At 48.6% G+C, this 22,288-nt stretch overlaps 1 protein-coding gene across 1 annotated transcript in view; it reads left to right on the top strand.

Annotated features, from left to right (window-relative positions):
* Nucleotides 1-3,959: 3,959 nt before the first annotated feature.
* LOC116824594 (tyrosine-protein phosphatase non-receptor type 11-like) overlaps nucleotides 3,960-22,288 on the top strand; it is a 93,364-nt gene continuing 75,035 nt past the window's right edge. Inside the window, exon 1 of the mRNA XM_032779977.2 lies at nucleotides 3,960-4,054. Coding sequence (XP_032635868.1) covers nucleotides 4,041-4,054 — 14 coding nt within the window. The 5' untranslated portion in view covers nucleotides 3,960-4,040. The remainder of the gene's footprint in view (nucleotides 4,055-22,288) is intronic.

Below are 22,288 nucleotides of genomic sequence, written 5' to 3'. Positions count from 1 at the left end.
CCCGCCCCAGCTCTGAAGCAATGGTTGGCTGTCCTACCACCTTTCACAGAATGCCGTGTGAGCCTTCTGATGACAGATGCAACCTAAGCATGCTCCAGCCTGCATCCTTCAGGTCTATAGTACCAGGCGTTCCTCATTTAACCAAAGCAGCAGCAGCTCGGCTGTGGATTAGCTTCTCCCAGACCTACTCAAGGGTTATTGGTTTGTAACTGCCTTGCCCTCTAGTGGCTGGTTTGCAAAGCAACTGGCTGGCAGATTGGGCCTTCAGTGACCTTTGCTTTTTCTAACCAGCCTGATTACCAGCTTGCTGCTTTCATCAGAAACCCAAAGGGGGAACCTAGGGTGAGGGGCTGCAGATTTAAGAGATGTACCAATGCAGCGTGGTCATTGTTGTTGCTTCTCTGAAACCTAAGCCGGATTCTCTCTCTAATACCATTGCGTAGGCACAGGGACAATCACAATGTGTCCCTTCACATTTGAGGACTCTCTCTCCCTCTCCAAAAGAGAAGGCAAAACAAGGAATAGAACTAACTTTAAAGACCAATTGGGCCAGTGCTCATAGGCTTACCTCTTACGAACATACGAACGGCCATACTGGGTCAGACCAATGATCCGTCTAGTCCAGGATCCTGTCTTGTATCAGTGGCTGATGCCAGGTGCTTCAGAACAATGAACAGAACGGACAGTCAGTGAGCGATCCATCCCCTTTCTTCCACTCGCAGCTAGGGACACCTAGATCAGGGGGCTGCCTCCCTGACCATCTTGACTAATAGCCATTGAGGGACCTCTCCTCCAGAAACTTATCTAGTTCTTTGAACCCCGTTATAGTTTTGGCCTTCACAGCCCCTGGCAATGTCTGATATGATGTCAGCATGGCTGGCAGCTTTATGCCATCTATTTGGTTTTGTACTAGCGTAGCTGGCAGGTTTTTCCTTCCTACCTAATACTGTTTTGGCATGGTGGGCTGCTTTCCCCTACGTTCATTAACGGAAAGAGAATTTTCTTTACTGGCAGCCTGGTTTCAGTGCTTAATGTAGTGGATTGAATTACTGTGGCATTTGACTACGAAAGCCAAAGACACCATCCTCCAGTTGTAGCTACTGTCATTCTATAATCAATCAAAATATAAATCAAAACATTTGCTGTTCTATGCAATAATTATGTGCTGCATTTTATTTTATTTATTGATTTATTTTGAAAGGCAGCAACCTTCTGTTAACTTTTGTGCTGGGCAATTAAAGCAGATAAGATGATAACATATAAAGGAAAGGTGAGGTGGCGGTCCTGACCTCTTAATTAAGTGGTATTGCTTTAGGGAGCAGATGAGGTTAGCTTCATCCAATGGTGGAGGGAAGAAAATATACAAAGGTATTGAACTGTGGAGAAAGGTAACCAGCACATCAGAATACATTAAGCAATATATAATGCAAGCAACAGAAAGCTATAGAGAGCAGGGGCATTGCTTTCCCTGGCTGGGAAATTATCAAGCCACAATTAATGTGTAGGAAGCACTTCAAGAACCTGTGATAAGAGGTTGTAAATACCAATTGCACATGTATTATAAAAGTTTAGAAACCAGCGGCATGATCATGGAGACTGGGTTGGAGGAGGAGGAGGATTTCCTTGGTTTTTCAATAAAGGCAGTGTTTTATTTTTTTATTAATGTCTTAAACGTATTATCAGAGGGGTAGCCGTGTTAGTCTGAATCTGTAAAAGCAGCAAAGAGTCCTGTGGCACCTTACAGACTAACAGACGTATTGGAGCATGAGCATGCATCCACGAAAGCTCATGCTCCAATACATCTGTTAGTCTGTAAGGTGCCACAGGACTCTTTGCTGCTTAAACGTATTAGTTCATCCAAAAGGATCTCGAAGCCTTTTCTAAATATGGACCACATCCTACTTCCCTTAGTGGTGGGAGTAGTCCCACTCCAGTGGGGCAGCATGTAGAGAAAACCATGCAGACACCTCTGGGAAAGCAGCAGTCTGGTGTATAGGAGGGACGTGGAAAAATGTGTTTCTGGGCAACTGGGTAACAAGAAGTGCCGGGGTACCTGTAGTGGGGAGCAGAACAGAGAGGATCCATCTCTCTTTCTCCTCCTGAACAGCAGGTCAACTTGTGCTCCTAGCGCCCGCCTAAACATGTCAAGAAAACAAAGGACAATTTATGAAAATTACAGGACAAAGCTTATTTTAAAGGAAGGCCTATCACAAGACCACACACTGGCATCTCAACATGTGATCTCTGATCTTCTGCCTTGTGCGGCCGGAGCCACAGGACAAAGCACAGCCTCGGATGACTGAGCCAGAGGGCCCGGCACCAAAGTCAGGATGGTGCTTGAACAAACGCCATGTGCCCTGCCACAGGAATTTTATTTATAGAGCGGCAGACTAGGGTGGCTACCTGCCCTGGGGTTTGGCTAAAGCTCACATCATCCGCTGGCAGTGGTGACTAATGACAACAGGCTGAGCTGCTCCCTGCTGAGTGTACAGACTCCGGCTGGCCTGTCCCTGGGCTCTAGGGAACAGCCACAGAGCTACCCTCCATCCCCACTTCCCTAGGCCCACCTCACCCAGCCCCAGCCCTAGGGGGACCACAGGCTGATCCCCTTGCTGGGGTGGGCACCCTGCAGCTGCCAGGCTCCTACCCTGCCTCTTCAACCAGGCTCGGCCTTTCCAACCTGATGCCCAGCTGCCTAAGCCAGTGTTTTTCAATTCATGGGTCACAACCCACTACTGGGTCGTGGCATGTAAGGAGCTGGGTCGCCTTGCTCTGGTCAGCACCATTGACCGGGAGGTTAAAAGTCCCATCAGTGGTGCTGCCTCGCTAAGGCAGGCTAGTGCCTACCTGTTCCCACACCATGTAGTGCCCTGGAAGCAGCCAGCGGTGATCTGGCTTCTAGGCAGGGTGGAGGGGGCTCTGTGCACTGCCCCCACCCCGAACACTGGCTCCGCACTCCCCAAGCATTGGTTCCTGGTCAATGGGAACTGGAGGAGGCAGTGCCTGTGGGCGAGAGTCGCGCGGAGCCACTTGTGCGCATCTGCCTAGGAGCCAGACCTGCTGCTGGCCACTTCCGGGGTGCAACGCAGTCCATGGTGCAAGCCGGCTGCACCACTGAGCTGCCAGAGGTAAGTCCATGCCCACGTCCCAACCCCCTGCCCCAGCCCTGAGCCCCTACAAACCCAAAGCCCCTCCTGAACCCCAAACCCCTCATCCCCAGCCCATAGACCTGACCCCCTCCTGCACCCCATCCCCCAGTCCTGAGCCCCCACAAACCCAGAGTCCCTCCTACACCTTAAATCCCTCATCTCCAGCCCATACCCTTAATCTCCTTCTGCACTCCACCCTCCCATCCCCAGCCCATAGACCTGACCCCCTCCTGCACCCCAATCCCCTGCCCCAGCCCTGAGCCGCCACAAACCCAGAGCACCTCCTGCACCCCAAACCCCTCATCCCCAGCCCATAGACCTGACGCCCTCCTGCACCCCATCCCCCAGTCCTGAGCCCCCACAAACCCAGAGTCCCTCCTACACCCCAAACCCCTCATCCCCAGCTCCCTTGGGTCGGGAGCATCAACAATTTTCTTCAACTGAGTCCCCAGAACAAAAGTTTGAAAACCACTGGCCTAAGGCATCCCCTCCCCAGGACGTGCGCTGCCTCTTTAAGAACCGCAGTGGCTGCCCTGCCTCTGTTGCTAGGCGGTGCCAGTTGCCAAGCAGGGAGGGAGGGGGCAGAGAAGCAGAGGGCGGGTGTCCCCTTCGTCACAGGGAGGGCTTTCCCCCTGCTGACACGTGGTTTAAACTTCCAGCTGGAGCAGGCGGGGCTACCCTGGCAGTCTTGACGAATGAGAGGCCTGGGGGATGAGGGAGGGGGCGATCCAAGCCCATATATGGCCCGGGAGTGGGCGTGGCTGGGGGACTGAGCACCGCCCCCTTCTGTGACCTGAGCAGCTGCGCCGAGCCGGCAGGCACATTGCGCTTTGCTGAGCAGCCTGAGCGCCGGTGTCCGCGGATCCCCCGGTCCTGCGTCCCGGCGCTGCCATGACTTCCCGCAGGTAAGGGAGCCCGGGAGCCGCCGCCCCGAATCCTTCCTCCCTCCAGCTGTGGGCTGCTCTGCCCCGGCCCTGGAGCCGGCTCCCCCCCGAGCTCTCCCGGCTCTGCGACCCCTTCGCGCCCGGCTTTCTGGTCCCAAGCGCGGGGCCGCTGGCGGGGCAGGTGTGTGCGCGCCCTCGGCTCCAGCAGCCGCTGCTTTAAAGCTGCCCTGGGCAAAGCACCCAGCTGAGCCCCATCCCTGGTGGGGCGGGGGCTAGCAGAGCGCCCCTCCCCGGCCCTGGGCGTGCGGGCACGGCTCGGGCTTCGTTCGCGGGTCCCCTCCGCACGTGGGGAAAACAGCGCGCTGCAGGCTTGCTTTTAAGGAACTGCCTTTTGTTTTGTTGGTACCATCGCTGGGGTCCTTGTTTCCTTTTTTTTAAAAGAAGTTGCTGAGTTGGTAGAAAGAGACTGAAACCTTTCCGCAGCGAGGTATCAAATAAGTAAGAGAGGAAATCATGAGAGCGGCTTCTGAAGGCTTGGAAAGTTCTGGCCTTGTGGGGTTTTTTGTTTTTGTTTTCAAAGCTGACTCTGGTGCCTGTTGCATTGTAGTGACGCTTAATAATCTAAGCAGCCTCTTGGGCCATATTGTGTTAAAGGAAGCGGAAGGCGCAAGGTAGCGTGTAAGGTGATATTGGACATAGCGGAACTCAGGAAAGGACTTTCCTGCCTGTGTTGCTAAAACCAGGAATTTTGAAGCCGGGGGAAAAAGCTGATCCAGAACTGTGTTAAAGATATTGCTGTTTCGGCCAGGGAAAAGGAGGAGCTTGGTAGTGGAGTTCTGATCTCTACTGCAGTTTGTTTGCTAGTTGGCAAGGCAAATGCAGTTAAAGAGGTGGCCTTTGAAAACAAAGCAAATGGGGCATCATCCATCTGTCACGTACCTCTCCTCTCCACTCCACTCCTCCTGCCCCTTGGTCCGTCCCTCCTTCAAAAAGTGACTGTTCTTCAAAGTCTGCTGTTCTTTACCAATAGGACTTGTTTTAAACCTGTTATACTGGCCATGGGTAGCAGCCAAATGTGGTTAAAACTGAGTTCTGATTTCCATATATAATGTGTGTAAATATGAACGCTTGTGGTCGTTTCAGATCAATGCTTTTAACTTGCAGAACTGCTCCATAGTTAAAGCAGCAGAGAGTCCTGTGGCACCTTATAGACTAACAGACGTATTGGACCATGAGCTTTTGTGGGTGAATATCCACTTTGTCCCTAGTTAAAGTTGCACAATGCTTTCCAGTGAAGGTGGGATTAACTGGGCTCCCTCTAACAAATGAGCAGTTTGGCTTCAGTTTTTCTTGACAAAGAGTCTTAACTCAAACTCTGCAAAGCCTTCCTTTTCCCCGAAAGGGGCGGAAGAGAGATGGTGGCTGACTCTGAATATCTTCCCTAAATTCTTCAGACCTAAATCTGCCACTGTCATGATCAGTCAGTTGCAAAATTGTTTCTGACTTAAGCCTCTGTCTTGCAGTAGTTCTTTCCTTTACTGGGGCTCTTCGCAGGCACAAGGTTCTGATAGCATCATCATCAGGGACTTAGCGTGAACCAAGGGTTGCTACTTATTTATGCAGGGGCTTTAAAGAGGGGAGGTGACCTTTACCTACCTTTAAAACTTCCTAGTAATTGGCTTCCTGAGCAGTGCATCTAAAATGGGTAAACAGACACTGCAAAGGATTTCTCTTTGATGTGCAAGCTGCTTTCTCTTGTGATCCTATGAAACCAAAACAGCTGCATAGTTTTCTGTATCCCCAAGTGGCTTTGCCCTTGGAGTCTGACGGGAGAAGTAACTTTCAAAGCTTTTGTTCATATTAAAAATGGAATGGAGGGTGTCTCTTCTGCTAGAAGGGTTGAGATGGTGGTGGAAAGCAACACCACAAATGACTGACACTTTAAACTCTGTGCTGTGGCTAGCTATAGGACAAGGATGAGCTGTTTGTACAGCCCTTAGCACAGTGGAATCCTTGGCAATAAAGGGTGCTCTTAGACACTACACTGATATAACTAATGTCTCTGGACTTGGGTGGTAATTGAAGGAATCTGGTTTCACTTCACTCCAAATATTACTGGGTATTAAGTATTTGTTCATGATTTGAGATCTTAACATTTCTTTTTCTTAAAGCAAAAGGTTTGAAGTTTGCCTTAGACTCTTTCCTGCAGGGGGAATCAACATGAATTTTTGACCCGAAGTATAATGGGGCAGTAAAAAATAGAGGCACCGCACTAAACTGGTAGGTGCCTTGTTAGGTTATGAACCACACATCTGCTGACCAGCAGAGGAGTGGGAGTCTAGATGGTTGGGTTCTATACTCAGCTTCGGCCTCAGTGCTCTGAGCTTGAGCCAGTTGCTTTAAGCTCTCTGTGCCTCAGCTTCTCTGTCTGTAAGATAGAGATAATGGGCCAGATCCTCCTCCAGTGTAAACTCTCTCAGCACTATTGACTTTGGTGTAGTGATGTGACTCATAGCAGATGAGGAACTTCAGTGAAGCTCTGAAGGTTTATACCAGATGAGAATTCATCCTTGAGCCAGTGTAACCCACTGGCTTGGTATGTATTATGAACATAAGAATGGCCCTACTGAGTCAAACCAAGGGTACATCTAGACCTGAATCCTGTCTTCTGACAGTGGCCAGTGCCAGGTGCCCCAGAGGGAATGAACAGAGCAGGTGATCATCAAGTAATCCATCCCCTGTTGCCCACTCCAAGCCTCTGGCAAACAGAGACTAGGAGTCCCGTTCCTGCATCCTCCTCTGTGCCTGATCTGGAAATGAGGTTCTGTTTCAGGCCACAGCTGCAGAGTCTGGCCCTTTGGTTCAGGCTGTGAAGACTTGCATGTTTAGCTTTGGACATCCCTTAGTTCAATTCCCAGTGTGTCTTCCAAGACCGTGGCTGTCACACCTGCTTAGCAAGAGTGCAAGTAGTATCGTGAATGTCTCTAAAAACACACTGAGATGCGTAGGTGCAAAGGGCAATAGCTGTGCAAAGTGTTCTCGCACACCATGCACCTACTCTCTTGTTCATGCATATTTCAGACTTGCATGGCAGCCCGGGTGCTAAGAGATGCTCTGGAATGAATGGGGTTACTGGCTGCATTATTAACGGGTGGCAGTGCGGAGTGCTTGAAAGTGAGTGCAGGGCTCTGAAGTGTCTTCCTATCCCACTGTAAAAGGCTACTGCGGGGGGGAGGGGGGGTTCTCATCCATCAAGTAATGCTCTGGTGGTTCCTGCCTGGGCTGAGGTGTACTGATCTGCTGCTTCATGTACCACCTCTGTGGCTATATCTACCCTCTGCATCGGAAGATTACAATGGGGTGCTTGCCAGCTTCGAAAGCTGGAAGCAGTTGTAAACAGGAGTGTAACACTAGGTCATCACTCCTGTGTTTGTGTGTGTGTGAGACTTGGCTTTAAACCCTGGGGAGGGGGAGGAGATCTCCTGTCTTAGTGGAAGGCAAGACCAGATTCCCTGATGTTAGTTTTACTGTATGCGTATTTAATGCTTCAAAGTAGGCCCTGCCTGATGTCACGAACCGGTTGCGTGCCTCATTATGGCTTTCAGCCTAGGGGCAATGTAAGGTGGTTACCTCATTACATGAATTGAGGCCGCTTCGGAAGCATTTGCTGTTGGGCTCAGCTGCCAGTACAGAGCATCAGCACAAACAGCCCTTCAGCTTGTAATGTTGCTGAAATAAGACGGTTCTGTGCTTAGTTATATGGTGGCTATTTTGACCCTTTCCACTTCAAAGTCTAGATCAGTTGTCTTGTGCATTGGGGATGGGGCTTCAGATTTTAGGTGATGGAAAGAGAGTGCAAGCTGTGAATTGATGCGGGACTTTCCTTCAAAGATCAGATTGCTACTGCTTACAAGAGGGCTTCAACATGTGGCTAGTCATAAAATGAGCTGATGGAAATTGTGTCTGATTGGCTGCTATACAGGGATATCAAGGGCACATGGTGTACAAACTACAGAGCAAGTTCTCTGCCCTGATGAGCTTACAGCTTTAGATATGTAACTAGGCTTGGAAGGGTGAGGTTTTTTTGTCAGTCCACATGGATTTCAGCGTAAGCACTCGCAAACCGAGGAAAGAATGATGGGAATTAAGAGCTAGGCAAAGTACGAAAAAATGCTGCTTGAGAACTTCTTAGAATTTGATCTAAGAATATTTGCATGGGATATATTGACGTGTGACGGTGACATTTTGTGCTTTAATGGTTAAAGCTTTAACTCCTTTTGAATCACGGTGCTGCTACTGGTATTACATAATGGTCTGATCCATGCCCTCTCCCCCCCATAATTTTGCACAACTGTGAACATTTAAATTGAAAATTAAAAGAGAACTCTGAATTCTGCACAAGTGTAAAAATTAAATTGATTGAAAAATGCTTTAAAAATGAACATTGGTATTGTCTGTCCAAATTATTTTTAAAAAGGAGGGGACAGGAAAGCATCTCTTTAGACAGACTTCTTACAAAGAATTGACACCCTTTTTCGAAAAAAGTTGAATCCTACTTTCCCAATGCACAGAATGGGACTGTGATAATAGTGTGAGCCGGACAATTAAGCCCTTTATTTGTGTGATTCCCTGCCCCCATACACAAAACCGGAACAAATGATCTGCCATGAAGTGTGCGGCGGGGGAAGGAGCGGTGGTACAGAGGAGCAGAGCTGAACTCAGCATTGGAACTGGCGTTGCTGGTAGTGAGCATTTGACACACCTTCTGCTTGTGTGTATCTGTTTTGGGAAGATAATGCTACATGCTAAAACTGCTCTTCCTTTAAAGGAAGGCGTAGGGTCAAGATAAGTTCCTTCTCTTTTTGCGCACACGTACTTCTATTTAATCAAATCACATTACAATTAAATACCCCGTCCTGCCCGAGAGAACTGCAGGTGACCGATGCTAATCTCACTGCCTCATTATGCTTCTTGAAGTCACGTGGATACTAGGAGCAATGGGGGGTGTGTGTGTGTGTGTGTGTGTGTGTGTAAACTGACAAGTGTTCACAGCTCTGCTGTAGAGGGAAATGGGTTTATTGTCTTAAAACTGTAACATAAAGCTGTCCCTGGCTCCTAACTTTAGTCTTCTACCAATGCTTTGTTGTATTCGTTCTCAAAGGCAGCCTTCCCACCCCTTCATTCATCCATTAATAGCATCTGGTCCAGTTCAGGTCTCAAGGCTTTGACTGTCTGAAAATCACCCAAATCTGCAAGGTTAGAGAGGGCAAGCAGCAGGGTTCTGCTGAAACACCCCAGCTGGCTTGCTGAGAGGTCAGGCATCTAAGAAAAGCTCCCCTCAGCCTCCTGCTTAAGTCCACTCTAGTGAGATTAGAGGTCTCTTGCTGGGATATAGAGATCTGAATGGATAAATCTTGTCTCCCAGCCGTGACCGGCTGCTACTAGCTCCTGTGTGCCCTGCGTCCTGTTCCTAGAAAGGAGACACATGGCACTTGTACTGTTGCTCCTGCAGGACCCGCGTATGTGCAGAGCAAGGCTTTAACTTCCATCAGTTCCCTGGGACTGCAGGGTTTAGGAAGAAAGAAGGGGTGGAGGAAACAAGCGGAGCTGGGTGGGAAATGGTCTTCCCTTCCCAGGAGAATTTTTGCATGAACGAAAAAATGTTTTGTCCCAAATCTGGACAAAGTCAATCTCAAATTTTCAGAACAAGAAATCTTTTTTTTTCCCCTCCAGATTGTGTCAAACAAACCATTTAATTTCAATTTTGCCTTTTTTTGTTTTTAACCTAAATTTGCAAAAATTGCAAAACAGGCTTTTTAAAATATGCAAAAAACTTTTTCTGGTCAAAAATGTTGAAATTTCAGGAATTTCTAACGTTTTTTTCAAAAACATTTTGTGTTGGGAGATTTGTCAAAACCAACCCAGTTTCTCAAACAGTTTTGATGAAGCAGCATTTTTCAGTTAAAATAGTTTGTTAAAAAATTCCTCTAGAAACCAATATGATAGCAAATGCCATTGGGCCAGACCCTAAACTTACGCTGGCATAATCCCCATAGTGTCACTCAACTGAAGACAAACTTGAGCTCAGAATCCAGGCCCTTGTATATAAGAACAGCTGTGTTGGGTCAGACCAATGGTCCATCTAGCCCAGTATCCTTTCTCGGATGGTGCCAGAGCTTCAGTGAGGTGTAGAACAGGGCAGTAGGAGTGATCTTCTCTTCCTGACTTCTGACAATCAGGCTTAGGGTTGCCATGAGCATGTGATTGCATCCCTGACCATCTTGGGTAAAAGACACTGATGGATCTGTTCTCCATGAACTTAACTAGTTCTCCATGAACTTAACCAAGTTGTACATTTTGGCCATCATGACATCTCATGAATAGTTTTGTTTTCAGTTTTTATTTTATTAAAATCTATCAGTGTTTGTTACCACCACAACAAAAACAGGTGAAAATCAGTGCAGAAAACTAGTAATTATTTTTCTGCATAAATATCAGGGTTTATTTTGATGGACGGAAAGACGAGGGAAAGTATTCGGTAGATTAATGCTTTGAATTCCGTTTATCCATGTGGTTTGCTGTAGAATGAAAACAACTCAAAACCCCACCACCACCTGTGAGTTTAAGAAAACAATACATCTCTAATCCCCAAATAAAACTTTGGATTTGAATAAACAGTTTACTGTTGTAGATTTAGAACTATTAGCGTATAAATATTTACAGCGCACACACTTGGCTTTGTCCTTTTCTCCTGTTTTTGTTGTTGTTAAACTTTTAAATACTTCCTTGTGTTCTGAAACGTATTCTGATATAGATTTTCATTTTCTTCCCATTTTAGTGTGTCAGATCTTTAAATCGTTATCTGCTACAGCTTGAAGTGTGTACATGGCGGGCGTGAGATTCAGCAGTATGTTCAGATGCGCACGCGGTTCAGAGCTTGCGTGTGTGCCTCGTTTGTTTGTGTGTGTGTTTTCTAGACTAATACGTAGCCTTACTTCAACAGCAGCCTTGCATATACGCACAGACTAATGTATTATGATAATACAGATCTCATGCAATGTTTTGTTTTTATATGTTTGATACAAAGTAGGGTGAAAGTCAGAAAATACCAAAGAATACTTTTTGTAAAACCTTGCAATTTTTTGGTAAAATCAGTTTAAATTGAAAACAACGGATCATCTTATGAACAGTGTGGAAAGAAAACATAAGAATGGCCTTACTGAGTCAGACGAGTGGTCCATCTAGCCTAGTACCCTGTCTAACAGTGGTCTGTGCCAGATCCTTCAGAGGGAATGAACAGAACAGGGCAATTTTGATGGTCCATCCCATTATACAGTCTCAGCCTCTTGCAGTCAGAGGTTTAGGGATCCCTAAAGCATGTAGTTGTGTCCCTGACCATCTTGGGTAATAGCCATTGATGGACCTATCCTCCGTGGGCTTATTTAATTAGTTTTTGACCCCAGTTATACTTTTGGCTTTCACAACATCCTGTGGCAATGAGTTCCACAGGCTGACTGTGTCTGTGGTGTGTGAAGTACTTCCTTATGTTTTGGTTAAACCTGTTACCTATTGATTTCATTGGGTACCCCCTAGCTCTTGTGTTATGTGAAGGGGGTAGATAACACTTTCTTATTCGCTTTCTCCACACAATTCATGATTTTATAGACCTCTATCCTAGCCCCTCATAGTCATCTCTCTTCTAAGTTGAATAGTTCTAATCTTTTTTTTTTAGTCTCTCTCCTCGTATGGAAGCTGTTCCATACCTTTGATCATCTTTATTGCCCTTCTCCGAACCTTTTCCAGTTCCGCTCTACCCTTTTTTGAGATGAGTGACCAGAACCAGGTTGATGTGGTGGCTGCAGTGTACTGCCAATTGCACTTGTGCTCGCAGACTCAAATGGCGCATAGTCCCTGACTATTCTGCGTCGCTCTCTTCGCAGTCCCCAATAAAGGGCTGAGGGAGGCTTCCTCCTTTTCTTTTTGTTTGTGTGTAAATGTAAACCTGTCTTCTTAAGGGCATGTAGCATCTGAAACTGTGCTGCTAACACCAAGCCTTTAGTGGGTTTTGTATGCATATACAGTGGCCGTGAGTGTTCACAATCCACACAACACCTGCTGCTCACTAATGTTACCACCCTCGAAGGGTAAGTCTATAGTGTATTGTCAGCCTGGGTCTGTGAGATCCAGGCTTGTGGACTTGGTGTTTGCACACCTGCACCTGAGTGTGTGCAGCATTGGGCACCTGGCTTTGCAGTTGCTGGGCCTGGGTCCCACTGCTGTGCTAGCATATCTGTAGTGCCCTACGCGGACCTCCAGACTCAAGTCTGGCTTGAGCTGTGGCCAGAATGACAGGGCGTGGACCCGAGTCGCAGTGGGACTTGAGCTCTGGCCTACCCGGGTCCTGAGTGCTTGCTGACCCAAGTCAGACTGATTGGTGTGTGTGGACGGAAGCGGAACTGAGTCAGAGCCTGGGCTTAGTGTGTAGTGTAGACCTACCCTGAGCCGGGGGCTCTTAGGACAATTTTTTTTTGTGGCCTCAGTGTGGCCACCAGCTGTTGCTGGTGATACTAAAATACTTGGGGGCTGGAGCCTGAAGCCCTGTGTCCAGATCCTGAAGCCCCATGGCCTGGGGATGGAGCCTGAAGCTGTGCGGCTAAAGCCCGAAGCCCTGTGGCCAGAGCCTGCTGCCCCGCCACCCCAGAACTGAAGGCCGAAGCCTGAGCCCTACTGCCCCTGGAAAGGTGGGGCCCTTGCCATCTCCAGCATTGTGCCTGAGGTGTTTCCAGAGGGGGGCAGGGTCCAACCCCTGCTGGCAGCTCCAGCAGCCAACACCAAGGTGGTGCATCCAGGAGGAACACGGCAGGGCCGCTACTTCCCCCTCTCCTGCATCACAGCCTAGGATGCTGTGGCCACAAGAAAAGCCCCTGGTGGCTGCGTGCGGCCAAGGTGATAGCGTTTGAGAAACCCTGCTGAAGAAGCCTGTATAGATGCTACATCACTTCTGGTTTTAAGTTTTGGGCTCCCTTCTTCCAGGCAGGCCCCAGGGACAAAAATCAGTCTTTGTATTCGTTTTATTCTAGAGCTGGCAGATTTAACTCTCGAAGGAGTGAGTTAGAACTGCAGCTTGGCAAGCATCTAGAAGTGAGTTTACAGTGAATTTAAGGCTGAAATTCTGGCCCAATTGAAGTCAATGGGAACTTTGCCATTTGCTTCACTAGCGCCGGGGTTTGACCCCAAAACTGGCCTTAGTACATGAAAATGTAGAATAAACATTAAGCTGCGGAGTCTTTAATAGCCATTGTATCTCTGCAGAACTGCCAGCAGTTAGGGAATTAATGACCCAACTTTCCCATTACAACCCCTGGAAGAAATCGGTGCTTGTGTGCAGTGCACCGCTGTAGTCGGAACAGTTACCCACCCACCTTGAAGGTCCCTGTATATTAAATAAAATGGCTTTTGTACTGGGATTTTCAAAGTTAAGTCCCCAAAGGGTCTCTGAAAATCCCTCCCCCGGTTTCTCTCTCCTTATACGTTGTTGCCATCCAGTGTTTGAGCAAACCTATTTTTGCTGTAATATAAAATATATAGTCTTCCAGACTACCTGCCCTGGCTGATTTGCTGTATTAGCATGTTGAGGACAGGTCTTGTGCTGTGTAGAAGCCTTAACCCTGGAATACGCATATAGGTACCCCACGTTAACAGTGTGTGACTGGGTGGCCCTACTCTCCAGATGGCCTTGCTTCATCTTTCCCAACTAGCGAAGGGCCAAAGGCAAAGTTTAATGTTTGTAATACTTGAAGCTTTGTAACATCTCTTGGTCTTAAAAAGAAACAGGCTGGAAATCTTGGCAGAAAATCTTCCAACGCGGCACATCCAGCAATGAAAAATGAAGGGAGAAAATGATCAGAACTTGGCTGGGGGCAAAGAGGGACTCAGATAGGAGGTAAGAGTTTGAACAGAGTTCAAAATGTGGACCTGAAGTTTGCAAAGTGCTTCCAATTTTGTAATGGGCTGAACCAAAAACGCTGAATCCAAACAATCCTGAGCTTTGAGGTGTTCAGAATCCAGATCTGTCCTGGACTCTGCAACTTGTGCCTCTGTTTAGAGAAAAGGTTCAGGTTGAGCTGTAGGTGAAAGTCAGTGCTGCTTCTTCGTTTATCCAAAGCTTTTTGTCCATTTTCCCTCTGCGGCCAAGGGTCCATTTTAAGGTCCCTGCTCACCTGTAACTGGTGGGGAAGTCTTCAGTGCTTCAAGTGCTTGAGTATAAAGCGGGCACTGCTGTAGCTCGGAAAATAAGTCAGCGTTGGACCCATTTCTGAGTGTTTTCCATGCAGATATGCCTTCCATGAGGCAGCCGGTCATGCTACGTGACGTGCCAAAGATCTGACGTTACCAGGGACCTGAACTGTTGAAGCTATAAAATGGATCTGCAAATGCCTTGAATTGCCAATCTCCCTGTTTAGTTTTTAACTCTGACCTGTTGTTGCAATAAGAAACATCATGCCAAAAACCTGCCCTCCCTCAGGGGGTCTGGAGCCTATAGTTCAAGTGCCCCACTCCTTCACCGAAGAGAACACACATTTCCTGAACTGAATGTAAATATTAGCCATAAGTATTTGATGTAGCTGCTTGCTTTGGCAGCTGGGGAAGAGGGGGGGGACTGGACTGGGAAGATTAAAACCTGTGGTGTTTTTGCCTCCTCCAGAGACTCGTTAACACTATTACAGATAGAACTCAGGAAGCATTCCTCGAAATCAAAATGTCACAGCATATCCCTTTTTGCTTGGCAGTTGTGTGTGTCCCAGGGCAGCGATGTATCTCGGCTCCTAGTCAAGGACCCTAGCTTTAGTTTGGTGCTATATGGAAAGAGCCTGATTAGGATGTCCTCCAAATAACCCTCCTCTTCCTGTTTTCTGCACACGAGCACTTCCCTGACCAGTGCTTGCTTAGATTTAGATCTGGGGTCAGTCCCAATCCCAAGGAGTCCCTTGCTATGCAGGTCACTAGATCCCCCTGATGTGCCGGCTTGTCTGGTCTCTGGTATTGTAGCAGCTAGAGAACATCAGAGCGGATTCGGCAGCAGCGTCACCTCTCTTCCTGGCTGCTGACCCGGCGTCTTCTCTACTGCTGGTTGCCAGCCCAGCGTGTGCCTGCATCTGTCAGTCTGGCTGCAGTGACGGCATTTTCAGTCACAGGCTGAGAGCAAGAGAAACTGTGCGCTTACCCCAGAACGTGGCTTCCCCCGATGCAGCTGTATCTGTCCCTCATATTGCCAATGAGAATTCCTTGCCGTCTGCAGTAGCGGTTTAGCTGGAAGAATTGCCGGTGCACTGAAAAGGAACTTAGCCCCCCTCCCTTACTCTCCCGCCCCAGTTCTTTCTGCAGGCCGTGAGTAACCGACCCACCCTCTTCCAGTATGATTATTCTAATCTAGTTTCTAGGAGGGTCTTTTCAAACCTAGCAAAACCAAGTGACTTGTCCCTTTTATGTTCTAATAAAGCTACAATGTTGCTAACAGAGGACAAACTTTCAATCTCCCCCTGCCCCAAATACGGAACATGCCAGCAGCTAGACCCAGATGGGTAGGGGGCTTGGTATGCAAAGACTGAGCAGCTGCCCTCCCAGTTGGGGTTGATTACAGAGCTGCTGCTGAACCTGTATTAGCTGCCCTCCTCCAAGGGCTGTATTGCTCTTCCCCGGAAGATAACCATCCTTTGGGCTGTAACAGTGTTATGGCAGGTCTAATGACCTGCCCCAGCTTATCACTGGCAGGGTTTGAACCCAGATGTTCCATGCTAAAAGCATGAGCCTCTATGGCTTGAGCTGAAGCAGTGGATCTACTAGCTGTCTGCAGTAGTAACCTCTCTGCAGACTGCGGGGTGTGTGGGGGAGATTGCTGTTAAAAAGTTGGTGTCTAGCTGCTGTTCCCACACAGTGGGTATCTCCCAAGCAGGGGGTGGGGTGGGAGTTGAGCTGTCACCTTGTTTTAAGCACTGGTGACCGCTGTGTATTGGCCTCAGCTTCATGCCTTTAATGCACTACATGTGATAAGCCCGGATCCTGCTGGCCTTCTGTATCCATCTGGTGCTCGTCCATCCCTGATGAGAGGTCAGTGAGAGTCAAGGCCTTCAAGATCTCTTCTTTCCACCCACTGAGCCATGGCCTTGCTAGTGCTGGCCAGGTCCTTTCTGAACCAGGAACCTCCTTTTTTTGTTCAGGGTGGCCTGGTAGGGAGGGCACGGCCTGAGAGCTGGGAGACCTTATTCCTGGTTCCGGCTCTGCCACTGACTCACTCTGTGACCTGGGCAAGTCACTTCCCCTCTGTCTCAGTTGCTTCATCTGTGAAATGGAGATAGCACTTCCCTTGCTCACGTGGGCGTTGTGAGTCATGTGGGTGCTGGAGTGATGAACGTAGTCATAGAAGTACCTATGAAATTCTCTGGCTTTTCTTTTCTTACCTTTACCACCCAGGCTGCACCGCTACCCTTGAAATACAGCTTGTGTCTAAGTGCATGCTCTGCCTTTGTCTGTCTTAGCCTCTCTAAATGGCTCACTGCGCATTATTAAGCACTGCGCTTAGTCCCAACTCAGACGCCCTCCCTGCCCTGAGAGACTGGCAGTCTGAGTAGGGACTTACTGTCTAAAAATCAGTCCCTGTCCTACCAAGGGTGTGGGGGGATGTGCTAGTAGGGTGCAATCTTCTTAAGAATGACTCGGGTAACTGCATTCTCCTTTCAGTTGCTCATTGCTCTCTAGAACCCAAGACTGATCCCTTGGTTGGAATCGACTTGCTGCCTTTTGGGGGCAGCAGTCGGAATGGAAAGTAACTCCCGCAAATTATTTGTGTTTCAGGAAACGTGTGTAGGGTGGAACCTAATCAGATTATGGAGCTGGTCTGTTTGCAGGCTTCCTGCATGAGTCTGAAGGGAAGAAGGAAATTCTTCTTATTAAACCAAACTGGAAATCAGGAACTAGGCTCTTCCTGTATAGATGCATTTTTGTTGTTTGTGGACAGCTCAAACTGCTGCTATCTACGGTGCTTTCCAAAGACCTGCGCTTTGTCTGGCCACACTGACTGAGGGACATATATGGAGGGGAGAGAGTTTTAATGTCTCATCCTGCTTTCCCTCACCTCACTTTCCATGGGGTGGAAAAGCAGAGAAGTCTGGTGGAATAGCAAAACTATTTCATTGTTGCTGGCTCTTGGGAGCTTGCTGCAAAGTAGCTTAGTCCCTGCTCCGTCCAAGGACCCCTGCAATGGAAGGGAGAAACCATAGAAAGCTTCGGCAAGCCTAACGTTAAAATGAAGAAGGCTTTGGGGGGAAGGCTTGTGGCTATAATCCTCCTTCTATCAAAATTGCTGGCAAAACTCTCACTGGCTTTGCTGGAAACAAGGAACAGGCCTGTTGTGTAGGAGAAACCCTTGCTAGCGGCAGCTGCTGACTTCTTGGTGGTTCTTGGAAAATTCCCTTGTTTGGGGGTAGGAATGGCAGAAAATTGTCAGTTCTTCTGCTGTTTAAAAATCGGAAAGTAAGCTGGGATTGTGCACAAGTCTTGCCATGGATATTCTAGGGTGAAAATCTCCCAAAGTCTGTACCCCTTTTGCTCCCCCTGTTCTGCTGGAGCTGGTCTCTTTCCTATCCAGGGCAATGAAAAGATGTGACCCCATTTAAAAAGGGAGTCAGGAAGAATGATGCACTAATCCTGTGTTGCCCAGTGGTGGGATATCTCCCAACCCCTCCAGTGGTTGCATCTATGGATAACATGCACGCCAAACTTCCCTTTCAGAATTTAGGGGATGACCAAGAACAGCTGGAGCTTGACATTTTGCTCTGCTGTTTGTTGGGAAGGGCACTCTGTTCGATTACTGTCCTTACATGTGTGGACAATAGAAATATGCAGCTCCCTCTGTCATAAATGGATAGGTAAGGTAAGGGTTAAGTTTCTTTTACCTGAAAAGGGTAACCGAACACCTGACCAGAGGACCAATCAGAGAACTGGATTGTTTAAAGTCAGGGGCGGGAATTTGTATACTCGGGGTCTTTGTTGTTTTCTTAGCTATGAGGAAACAAGTCTTCTTCTAATTCTCTCCTAATACTTCTTCTAAACATCTGTAAGTACCCAGGAACCGCAAAGTAATTCAGCTATGATGGTCTTTGGGGTGTATTTACCTGTATGTTAATTTGTTGTGCTGGTTTAATTGGGCTATCTTTTAAATCAGACTGTTTCTTTATATTTTCTTATAAGCAAGAGCCTGTATTGAGTTTCTTAATGCAAGATGATTGTTTTATATTTTCTTTCTTTTTTTCTATAAAGTTTTCTTGTTAAACCTTGTGAAAGTTCTTTTCCTAGGGAGGCAAAGGGAAAAGCCAGGCGGTGGGCTATTTTCCTATTTGGGTCCAGGGAAAGAGCAGACTACGGGGAAAGAGACGAAGAATTCTCTCTGTTCTCTGGTGGTTACAGTTTTTCCCTCATTCCTGGAGCAAGGGGGGTGGCAGAGCCCAGCTGTGGGTATTTTGCATCTCCATTGTCCTGAGGGAAGCAGAAAAGCTGGTTTCTTGGGTCACACAGGTTAGCCGCGAGGCAAGCCTGATAAGGAGGGGGAAGGGGTTATTTTCCCTGCTTTTAGCATCCAAGGGATTGGGAATCTGGGTGTCCCACCAAGGGAGGGTTGGGGACACCAGAGGGAGGAAAGGGGGGATCAGGCCCCATAGATTAATTCCTGATCTGGTGGCAGCGAGAATATCCAAGCTGGTAGTGAGCTTGGGGGAGTTTCAGGTAAGCCCCCAAACTTTGGACGCAAAAGTCCAGGTTTGGGACAGGACCAGACTGGTGGACACTAAAGTCCAGGTCTGGGACTGGACGGCTAGATTACCACACCCTCCCCCTCTGTTTTTTACCTCTCTCGCCTGATTCTTGACATGCAGCATTAGAGTGATTTCCAAATGTTTTCCATTTGTTTGCTGTCTGGTCTCTTAAACATTGACATCGTGGGGCGAGGGGGGAGTCAGGAATCTGGTTTTCCTTTAACAGACAGTTATTCTGTGTCTGGAGCGCTGATCCCTTTAGAAGTGAGGATCTAAACTCATCCCTTGGCTAACTCCATCTGTTCCATGTGGCCCTCCACCATTTGGCCCCAGGTGTGTAATGCAAAGCAAAGGTCAGCAGAAGAGTCTGTTTCTTTGGAGATGTGTTGTATTAATTTCTTCATATGTTTGGGATACAGATTAACTTCCTTGGCCCCTGTCTCTGTTATAGCTTCGCGCTGGGAACAGTGGACACCCTTGTAAATGGATTGCGAGGTCACCTGGTGTAGCCGCTGTTCCTGGTAACTCCTGGCAAGTGTGTGTGCCCGGGTGAATCACGGCACCGCTCCCCGTGGGGTGGGTGGCTGGTGCTGGCGAGCTTGCTGCAGCAAGGAGCAATGAACATCTGTGTCCTCTTGCAGGTTCTTTGGTTTGAAAGCAGCGGTGGGGGTGGGGGCTGGGAAACCTCAGCTGCTGGTGACTATAACTGACCTGATACACCAGGTACGGGCCCATCTCTTAGCAAGCATCTGCTCCGAAGCTTCCTGCGCAGGAAGAGATGGTCAGGGTGTGGTTCCCAGCCTGCCCTTCATGTGCGCTACCATGCCCCCCCCCGCCCTGGGAAAAACGAATGCGTGCACCTGTGACTGCTTGCTGACTTTGGGAGGAAGGGTGGGCACATCTGCTCAAGGCTTTAGGGAAGGATGTGAGTGTAACCCTCAGCCGGCACCCTGGGTGGGTGGGAGGGGGTGGCTGTGGGTGCACAGCACCTTTGGGAAGGGCAGCTTAGCCCTTTAATTGCAGCAAGCCTGGAGCTACCTAGCGCTTCCCTGTGGTCATGGCGATGCAGCCCACGCCCAGTCAGAAGGTCCCATGGAATTCTCTTCCTCCTGCTCCAGAAGTACTGGGTGCCCCGCTTGCGCATGCCTTGCAGTTCTGGTTCCCCCTTCCCCATGGAGGGCAATGCCAGGCTGGCTCCTCAGGCTCAGGTTGGCCACCCGTGACGTAGAGCCTCAGAGTCCTAGTCAGACCAGGACCCCACTGTGCAAAGGGCTGCGCTTTGGGATTGTTACACACCCCCTTGTGGCCTGCCGTAAACCCTTTGCAACCTTGTGGGCTAGTCAGGTCCAGGATCCTTGCTGTGAGCAGCAGAGAGTCTGGCTCTTGTGTCTCGGTATCCAGGCAGAAGGCATTCTCTCCATCTTCTAGCAAAGAATAGCTCAGATCTGCACGGTCCCCTCCCTTTTTGTGGCTTTACAAGAGCAGGGGGAGGAGACGGGGGAGTTGCATGAAGTCCCTCTTAAATCCATCCTCTTCCTTCCCCCTGCTGAATCGGAGCCAGCTACAGCTGCATGATAACAGCAAGGTGTCGAAATCATCCCCATCTCCGACCTGTCGAAATTCTTTGGCTATTAAATGCAGATTGTGTCATGTGTCTATAACTAGCTGCCTACTAATCTCCTCTGTGCTTTACATAAGAGTCTGCACTTAAATAAATTCAGGCTTGCTATAGCCAGCTCCAGAGCAGCTAGATCTAAAAAGATGTCCTGCTCCCTCCTGGCAGCTTTGACAAACAGATGCTAAACAAGAAATCTGCCTCCTGGTAGAGTGAAAGGCGGGAGAGCGAGCATGGGGACTGGCTGCCTAGAAGCCAGAGGCAAGGGTGTGGGGAGAGGGTGCTGAAAACTGAGCAATGAGGGGTTCAGACAAGGGGGAAATCCCCCCCAACCGTTCCCTTCACACTAAACATTTCCCAGAAAGGCCCCATTCCAATGGGATTCTGTGTATTCCCTGATTTGGGAGGGGGAGTCACCCTCCCTCCTCAGGGGTAGGAGCTGCAGCCTGGACACCAATGCCAAATTCATGGCTCTGGGCCTTCTCCCATGGAAGTCAGTGGTCAGACTTCTGAGTTACTATAGGAGCAGTCTGACTGTTGGCTTGTTTTCCTGTAGCACACACCGTCCTACTACATCTCCTTCCCCACCCCGAGGTGCTTGGATCCAAGGAACTAAGTCCAGTAGAATCCCTGTGGTATGGGGCTCGGAAACCAGGAGACAGACAGAGAAACAACCCCCGAATGAATTCATTCCAGATTCTGGAGGGCGGGCAGTTTCATGATTGCTGAGTACATGTGAGCAGGCCACCCATAGCGGGAATCGCACTGGGGACCTCCGGAGCAAAAGGAATGAGCTACTTCAGCTTGGGTTCAGGAGCCAGATCTGGCTAACTTGGGCTGGAACTTCTGCCTGTCCTCTGTGGATTGGGCACGTGGGAGGATGTGGAACATGAATCGGGCATGGAGCTGACGGTACTGTATAAACTGAAAGCTCTCTAGTTTCGAGGTAGTTCTGATGGGGGAACCTGTGTTGCATCTTTTTTAGGGAGCTATAATTGAGGACATATCCCCTCCTTCAGCAGTCGTTTAATAGGCATGTCTGTCAGTTGGGGTCTTGATTTCCAGAATGCTCCATGATTGTCATATGCAGCTGTGCAAAATCAGTACAGCGCCTCTTACTGGGCAGGTCAATGAAGCAGGGGAAGAGGACCCAACCAAAGAAGAGGTTGGGGAGTGACAACAGGCTGTTATAGTGTCAGAGGATGTGAAAGATACCGGGGGAGAGGAGGGGAAAAGTAATAACAAGACTCACAGCTGATCCAAGCAGTGTCTATCCCATGTTTGGTAGTTGCCACAGCTGCTATTGTCCTGGCCTCCTTCCCTAAATATTAGTCTCCTCCCTAAGAAGCATTACCCGCCCTGCCACTGATTAAATTCTAAATATAACCGTGTTACTTATTTATTTTTTTATCCTCTCTGATTCTTCATGATGCTTCTAGGTAAAAAATAACCCTGGCAGCTCTTCAAAGGCGACATGGGCTTGTTAAGGGCTATATTTTGCCTTGTCACCCTGCACAGGTCCAAAATAAACCCATCATTTAATTAGCTCGTTGTGTTGTATAATCCTGAAAGGCGAGCTTGGGCCTGGCAGGAATGCGCGTGATTCTGTGGTCTCTGGCAAACAGCAGCGGGGGAAGGTGTCCTGGGGGCAGGATGTGGCAGGAATCCCCTCTCCTTCTGTTCACTCTAGTGCCGAGGTGGAGGGATCTTGGGCTGAGGCTAACGTGCCATTGCTTAATACTGCCTTGCCTGGTAGCGGCTGTGTCAGGCTGCCTTCACCTTCCAGTGTCTGCCCTTGCCCTGGTTTTTTAAATCTTGTTAGCTGCGCTTCAG

Source organism: Chelonoidis abingdonii, chromosome 23 (genome assembly GCF_003597395.2).
Source record: "Chelonoidis abingdonii isolate Lonesome George chromosome 23, CheloAbing_2.0, whole genome shotgun sequence".
In the NCBI taxonomy this organism is placed as follows: Eukaryota; Metazoa; Chordata; order Testudines; family Testudinidae; genus Chelonoidis; species Chelonoidis abingdonii.
Note: the sequence above shows the minus strand (reverse complement) of the source record. Positions and strands in the feature narration are given on the sequence as shown.